Here is a 7,905-nt window from a genome sequence, read left to right as displayed (position 1 = left end):
CCCCGGGGGGATGCGAAAGGATGAAGCGCTGCTCGGCATCCTCCAGAGAGGATTTCCTCATCCTCCTATCCAGCTGGGAAAGGCCCTGAGCTTCCAGGCATGGCGGCAGGACGCGGGTGCAGAGCCCACCTGGGACCCTCCCAACCTCAAACGCTCCTTGGATCTCCCATTTCTGCATCTCTCAAAGGGCAGCTCTGCGTCCCACTGCAGCTTTTATGGCGGCATCTAAACCCCACTGAGATAAGCGGCGTGGTGCTGCCCAAAGTCGCTTGCTGGGTGGTTTTAGTGTAGCTCCAACTCCTCTTAACAAACCTCGTCTCCAGGGATTTGTCCCAGGTCACTTGCGGGGAGCCGGGACCCGACCCCAGACCTGCCACGGGGCCGTGCAGCCTCGTGGGCCCGTGGCCCCTCTCGCTTCGGGACAACACGGTGGCAGCTCCTGAAAAAAAGCCTCTCCCACTCACCCTGGAGAGGCTGCGCTGCCTCTCCTTCACCAGTGGTATCGTCACAAGAGTGAGCAATGAGTCGGTGGCTGGCACCCGAACAGCCTCCACTATTTTGAAATAAATTAATTGTGCATGAGTTAAGGCAAAGAGAGTCACAATATTAGTTTTTAATTATTTTTAATTTGCTTTCTTAGAGGCTGAAAAAACATCCTTTGGAGAGAGACGCTGAGGTTTGGAAGGTGCCTTTGGCCAGCCGGCAATTCTGAGGCAGCCCTTTTAGCATAACTTTTATAAATAGAAATCGGGCTTGTCAGGGCTGCTGCTTGTGGCTTCTTGGGCCGGCAGAGGAGAGATGCTGAGGGAAGCACAGGCGGGACTGGCTGTGTCTGTGGAGGGAGGGTGCACAGAAAGCCCACGCTGGACTCGCTCCCTCCTCCCTGCTGCTGTTGTAGAGATGAGGGAGCAGAGCTGGAGGTGCCTAGAAATGTGGGTGGGTAAAGCAGAGCTCTGGGAGACAGAGCTGTAGGACTACCTGGGGGGTGAGGGTTTAATGAAGCAAGCTATGCTTGTTAATGCAGCCGAGGTTCAGAAGAGCAGGCAGTGCTCAGGGGGTGCTAGAACCCAGGAGCAGCCCCTTTTTTACACTGATTCTGAAGAAAACAGAAGTCTCTCCACGCTCATGCTGTTCTTGCAAAAGAACTATTTTAATGAAGCCCAAGAAAAAGGTTTCTGCACTTACACGAGACAGTGAATCTGTCCTGCTGGAAATAGGATGAATGATTGAAAGAAGAAAAGGCACAACCTGAAATAATCTTGTAAAATATGTTTATTAGTTCACTATAAGATTGGAAGTACAAAAGCTTTCAGGTAAAACACTGTCAAATGAAAAAGATGCACAGGGAAAACAGTCGGAAAGTTGTTTATGAACTGCAAGCACCCAGTGCTAAATAACAAGTCTTTCAGCTAGGCAAGAAATCCCTCCTGGTGTCCTGTGTTGCCTCACCACACCTGAAACTTGCTCCCATCAGATGAGGAAACCTCTCGACAGAAGCAGTGGAGGCGCGGGGACGTCGGGCAGTGCCGGGGGCAAGGCCCTTGTGCGTGTGCTGGGTCCTGGGCACAGCCCCTGCTCGTGGCACTGGTAATTAGGACTGGCAGACGAGGTTGCTGTGCCCGGCATTCTATAATAAGGGGTGACTGGAGTTTATTCCATGAGGGACGGTGCCTGAGCCCACTGTTCCGTGAAGCTGATGGTACCCATTCCCTGCTCAGGAATACCCAGGTGCTCACGGATGCTCGCGGTGCAGACGCTGTGTCTCCGGCAGCACACCCCTCCAAACTGCATGCGGACCTTTCGCTGCCATTAGAGTTAAAACCACCTGATATTGGAGGGTGCCACGGAGTGTGACTTGCAGGAGAGTTTGAGTTTGTTGTACAGGTGATAAGACGTGCAGGAATATTCCTACAAACATTCATAAACTTTCCAATTTTCCCTCTCAGGTTACTGCCACTGCAGCCCTTTCAGATATTGCAAAGACAAACATGCCCTTAAAGCTCAGACAGTTGTTAAAAAAAAGGCACCGTTCTATGTTTTAGTGCTTTTAAACAAAGAAAAGCCACTGCATTCGCCACTCCACCGCTCTCCTTTTTCTAGGTCATAGGTGTTTTTATCTTACATTATCACTAATGGTTGCTAACATAATAATAACAAATCAAAGAGCAAGTAACCAAAACTGCTGATCTCATGCTCTGGAAATATATGTGGAAAAAGAAGGTTCTGGTCTAATTTCTAGGTTTTCTATGTGTGTCCTTGGGGGACCTCTCTCACCGGGGCCAAGTGTCCCGCAGCCCTGGAGTTGGTCCCCTGCGGTGGCTGCAGACGTTGGTGTCAGCCACGTCCTCAGGGTGAATTTTGAGGCTCTTTTGGTGCATTCTCAAGCCACATCACGGGGTGCTGCTCCCCTTCACAGGGGGGCGACTCTTTCCCCCCTCTCCGCTCAGCAGCAATGTCCAGAGGCCCCCGCACAGCGGTGGCCCCGCTGGCCCCGGTGGCAGTCCCGGGGGTGGCTCTGTGCTTCCAGGTGAGGAGCAGCCCTTGCAGAACCCCCTCTTTGCAGCAGTTTTCCCCTCGCCGGTGGGGGCAGCTGTGGCTGGGGCAGTGCCCGGGGAGCTCTGGGCACCCCAAATCCCCTCCCAGGGGGGCATTGCCTTTGGAGCAGATCCTGGTCCCTGCGCTAGCAGGATAGTCTATCGCTTGTCACACTGGCACTGGGACGGCTCACCAGGTCCCACCACCACAGCCCCATTTGTTTTAATAAAGCAGGGGGGGGAAAGTGGAGGCGAAGGGAGGGCGTCCTGGGAGCCTAAGGGGCAGCCTCCGCCGCCTGCTCCTGCTCGTGTGGGTTCTTCCCGTCGTTCTGGATCAACCGGACGATGTGCGTCAGGTCCAGGCTGCGGGTGAGGATCTCGAGCAGCACCTCATCCTTTTGCACGCCCTCCATGAACTCCTCCAGCGAGAGCTCGCCTGTGAGAGCACATTCAGAAAAGGTCTGTTAAATCCTGCAGCCTTTCTCCTCCCTCCACCGGCAGCCTCGGAGCAGCCCCCCAGGAGCTCATGGACCATAAAACCAGGCCCTTCCTGGGGTCCTGGGTCTGTGTATTGAACACCCCAGACCCCATCACAGCTAATCCCCGCGCAGACCCTCTCTCATCCAGTATGACGAGGGACAGTTTGCAGTGTCCCCTTGGGCCAGCTGCAGCCTGTGGAGGGGACAGGGAGCTAAACCTTCCTGGAGAGCGGCTTTCTGCCAGCTCTCCCCATGTCCTGGGGTTTTGGGACATCCAGCACCTGGAATTGCTCTGGCAGAGTGAGCCGGGGGCCAGGGGGAGCGGGAGCAACGTTTGGCACTGCATAAGAAAGTTCCTCACCATCTCCGTTTATATCGATTTTGTCAAACACCATGTTTGTGAATTCCTCGGCCGTCATCGTTTCGTTGCACCGGTTGATAGCTCGGATAGCCTGGAGGGAAAGAAGGACACAGGGGACAGAGTTACGTATCCATCGGTACAAGTGGCCAAGTGACTGGACATGAGAGGCCAAACTTTTTTTGCAGGCAGTTAGGTTCTAAAAAGAGTAAGCCCTTTCTAAAAAACTGGGGATTAAAATCACTTAAAAAGGCAATTGATGCATTAAGAGATTAAGCGGGCATACTGGGATAAGCCAGGAGCCGTTCACCTCTGAAAATCCTTAGATTAAATTCAAGTGCTTATCTCAGCCCGGGTTTCAGTGGCCGTGGCTAAAGAGCCTGCGAAGAGGAGCAGGGGCTGCTGCGTGTCGGAGCCCGCAGGAGGCGCGGGGTGTTGGGGACGGGTCCGGCCGGAGAGGCAGCCCGGTGGGAGGACTGGCAGAGGACAGGCTGCAGGTTTGGCCGCTGCCTATTAATTTATCAGGGAGTTGTCTTTTGGGTTGGAATATTCCTGTTACAGCCTTTCTGTCTACCCGCGTTTAATAACCGTCGGCTGCGAAGGAAAGGGAAAGAGCTGCTGAGCCCACTCACTTTGATGATGTTTAGCAATTCCCCCCGGTCAATGCAGCCGTTCCCATCCACATCGTAGAGCTTGAAGTACCATCGCAGCTTCTGATCCACCTTCCCTTTCAGGACCAGACTCAGAGCTGCCACGTACTCCATAAAGTCTATGTAGCCGTCCTGAAAGCAGAAGGTTAGAAGCTAAATGAGGTTCAGAGCAAAGAGTCAGGCAGTGAGTGGTTTTCCTGGTCGCTTTTGGAAGCCCCCACAGGAAGGCTTCAGCGTGTGGCCACCACCCTGAGAGCAGGGGCTTGGGGAGCGCAGGGGGGGTGCGTGTCCCCTGCACGCCCACCGTTAAAGGTGATGCACGGGACGGGGAGGGCTCCGCGCCGATCCCTGCAGAGCCGTTACGTGTCGATAACGAACAAACTCGGTGCGTGCAGCCGGCTCGGGGACTAACGAAGCCTCGAAAGCTTGCGTGCGCTGAAGGAACCTCTTTATGCAAAGCAGCGGTAATTCGGAGGTCAAAGAGGAGCAGGCTTGTGGAGATGAGCCCTGGTGGATTCCCTAACCTTATCCTGCCCGCACACACCCTCAGCTCTTCGCTGCTGCGAGGGGCAAAGCTCCGGAGAGGAACAAACCCAGAAACTCCCCCAGCAGGTCGCTGACAGCTCGGGAGGGGAAGGGACTGCCCTGTCCCTGCGCCATTTCTGTATCTGCTCCGCATTTGGTCACGTCAAAAGCACAAACGGCTTTATCTTTGACTTTCCTCCTCGGTGTTTTCCCGTCTCCAGCTCACGCCATGGCATTACAGACGTTCGGCTGGGCCCGCAGACGGCTTCCAGCCGGGGTTATGGTACCAGAGCAAAGCTGTGCTGGGCTGAGCTCCATCCCACCAGCCCCCAGACACTGCCCGTGACATTCCCCGCTCCCAGGAAATTCGCTAAAACACGTAGTGGCTGCCTCAGGGCATTCCGACGGCACATACCCCCGAGACACAAAGCGCTTTGAAGGAAAATGGTACATGCTCTAAACCACGGAAAGTCTTTGGGAGGGAAAAAGCCAGAGTTTGGTCAATGAACAAAGCCCCTGCAGCACGGGCAGGTTCAAGAAGAGATCATCTGCTTTATCCCACTGCTGCCAGAGCCAGATTAGCTATAAATAGCTACTGAGCCCCATTCCCAGCAGGATTTCCTGTGCATCAATTCCCTTCCCAGGCATGCATTCAAACACAGGCAGCCAGCAAGGTAAAGGCCAAGGCACAAACAAAATACCTAAAGGATTTAGGGACTGAACTGTATTATTTTCAATAGGATTAAGCCCACTAAGCCCTTTGGGTTGCCATAAAAATATATTCCTCATCTCCCACGAGGTGCAATTTCACATCATTTGCAAGTAAAAGCGGGTGGTGTTTCCCCTTGGAGACACAGCATCCATCTGCTGCCCCTGCTCCCGTGCCGGGGAGACGGCGCTGCCAAAGGCCTGCCGGAGCTCCGGGACGGCTCCGGGATGGCTCCAGGACTGTCCCGGCAGCAAAGCCTCTCCGCAGTGAACAGAAGGACTGAGCTCCTTGTCATTCGTATGGGACTGGGCATATGCAATAAAACCAATGAAACTGTAATCCATTTATAATTTAAAACAAAAGAATAGCAAAGCCGAGCTGTTCCATAAGCCCTGGCTCGTGGAACACTGCACGGCTCGGGAACTCGCTGTTTCTGCCTGAATGCAGCGCTTGTTCCCACGCTGCTCGCTTGTTCCTCACTGTCACAATATTTGATATTTAAGAATTAAAGGGCACTTCATTTCAAAGGGATCACAGACTAGCAGATAAACCTCCACTATTTTAATAACTTAAAAGGGAAATATAAATTCTGGGAGAACCCTATTTCCTCCCAGAACAGCCAGCAAGTGAGGAGGTTTTGTGGACATTTTTCACCTTAAATAACATTTTACAATTTATGAGGCCATGGAGAATAAACCCATACGTTCTTAGATACACATCTCCATTGCATACACCCAAACACACCACAGGCGATCGCACCCAGGGAGCAGAGCCCAGCTGATCCGGCACAGGCTGAGCGGGAAGGACAATATTTACCTTATTAAAGTCAAACGTCTCAAACATTTGCTCAACGTATTTGTTCGCTGCCGGACTCAGGTTTTTCAAGCCAAAAAACTGTTTGAACTCATAGAGGGTGAGCTGGCCAGAAGGACACTCCGTCATGAACTTCTTATACCACTGGTGGCACTCGGTGGTGCTCAGCTCCTCCACGGCTTTCCCATCCATGTTCCCCATCTCCGCACCAAGTGCTGGTCACTTCGCAGCCAAAAACTGATGTTTTCTGAAATCTGAGGGCTCTCCTTCAAATTCTGCTTCTTGCCTTTAAAGTCCAAGTGTCCCCAGCACTGCAGGGATCACAGTATCGGGAAAAAACAAACCACCTTGTGCTGTGCCGGTTCAGTGTCGGCGGTGATGGATGCAAAAGGCACCTCTCCAGGAAAAATCAAAAGCACAAAACCCTCTTTGGACAAAAGGGTGACATTTAAGTACCCAGCAAATCCCTCCCCGGCCAATGAGGCTCAGGGGGGTGATGAGCTCCTGCCAGGCATTAAGAGTTCAGGGTTAAAATAGAAAGGAGGTAAAATGGGAAAGTCTTGCAGATTACAGGCCCAGCAGGAGATTATGAGGGTGGAATGTTCTCCATAACGGTGTAATCTCCTAATCCACTTCATTTATGATTTTATGTGGGGTGACATAAGCAATAACTTTTGCACCAAAATGAGGGTAAGAACAAAGAGAGAAAACCTCTCGGGAGTCTCCGCGCTCTTACTGTCTTTTCGGTCTCCCTTAGACTAACTCTGGCTGGAGGATTTCCCAACGGGGCTGCCCGGCTGAGCCTGAAATTCAGGGAGAAGGAAGAACCATTTCAGCTCCTGTAAGGGATGCTCTATGAGGGTAAATTTGGCGTGCTGAGACCTATATAGAATCATAATTGCTTTGAGTGGTAAAGCCTTAAGTGCTTTAATGCAGACACCGGATGCTATGATGGTCTTCTCCTGGGGAGCTCCCTCTCCACCAGCTGCTGGGTCCCCTCTGCAGTCTCTGCTCCTGCCAGTTGAGTGTTTCTCCCACAGAATCGCCCCGCACGCCCCGGAGCGTGTCCTGGCCACTGGGCTACCAAACTCAGCCAATGCCAGTGGAGCTGAATGTGGCTTTGATTTTCATTTATGATGAATTACCATGAAAAATGGTAAAAAGCAGCACGGGCCAGATCCTCCACTAATAATGAAATTGGTGACCACCGGATCTCTACCAGCAGAGTCTGTCCTGTAACACTTATGTTTTTATATATGATGGCTTTAAGACAAAGAGCCCAACTTTTATGTGTTGCAGAGCTTCGTATTGTGTTCACCCTGAAGTAAATTAGGAATAACTCTGCTAAAGCAGGTGGTGTTACACAAGCATGAAACAGTTAGGGAACAGGAATTAGATTGAGGAACGCTAATTGGATGTGCTAATCCTGCCCTCGCCAGCAGCAGGCACAGGTCCCCACTGCGCCCAGCACCCGCGAGCAAGGGAAGCTTCAGTGGGGACCCCGGGCTCTGAGCCCCCCCACCAAGGGGGACAGGGCTGAGACAGCCCTCCCTGGGGCAGAGAGAGGGGCTGCAATACCGAGGCATTCATTAGAAGCAGAAAAGTTGTGTATTAAATGTGGATGTGTAGTACTTGCTAACGGGGCACCCAGTTCCCCAGAAGAGGCAATGCAAACCCTGAACCGCTTGATGGAGGGGAGCTGTGGGGACGCGCCGGCTGAGCGTCACCTCCAGTGACTATCTCATTTCTGAGCAGCACAAAGGAAACTGCTTTTCCATTCGCTAAGAACAACACTTTGCCTGTGTCTGGGAAAGCCTAGTGAAAGAAGGTGTCCTTT

General features: G+C 52.5%; 1 protein-coding gene across 1 annotated transcript; it reads right to left on the bottom strand.

The window, feature by feature from the left end:
* Window positions 1-2,809: 2,809 nt before the first annotated feature.
* On the bottom strand, window positions 2,810-6,269 carry GUCA1A (guanylate cyclase activator 1A). Its single transcript, XM_074163523.1, has 4 exons — window positions 6,072-6,269; window positions 4,004-4,153; window positions 3,375-3,465; window positions 2,810-2,970 (listed from the first exon to the last, which is right to left on the bottom strand). The coding sequence occupies exons 1-4, from the start codon at window positions 6,267-6,269 to the stop codon at window positions 2,810-2,812; spliced, it is 600 nt and encodes a 199-aa protein (XP_074019624.1).
* Window positions 6,270-7,905: the final 1,636 nt, after the last annotated feature.

This window comes from Numenius arquata, chromosome 24 (assembly GCF_964106895.1).
Source record: "Numenius arquata chromosome 24, bNumArq3.hap1.1, whole genome shotgun sequence".
Lineage (NCBI taxonomy): Eukaryota > Metazoa > Chordata > Aves > Charadriiformes > Scolopacidae > Numenius > Numenius arquata.
The sequence above is the reverse complement of the archived record's forward strand: the minus strand, read 5'-3'. Positions and strand labels throughout refer to the sequence as shown.

Bases quoted from the DNA above. Each gene is read 5' to 3' on its own strand.
- GUCA1A (XM_074163523.1), bottom strand. From the start codon at position 6,269: ATGGGGAACATGGATGGGAAAGCCGTGGAGGAGCTGAGCACCACCGAG. The intron at 3,466-4,003 runs GTGAGTGGGCTC...CTTTCCCTCCAG, and splicing joins AATTGCTAAACATCATCAAA to GCTATCCGAGCTATCAACCG. The intron at 2,971-3,374 runs GTGAGGAACTTT...GTGCTCTCACAG, and splicing joins AATCGATATAAACGGAGATG to GCGAGCTCTCGCTGGAGGAG.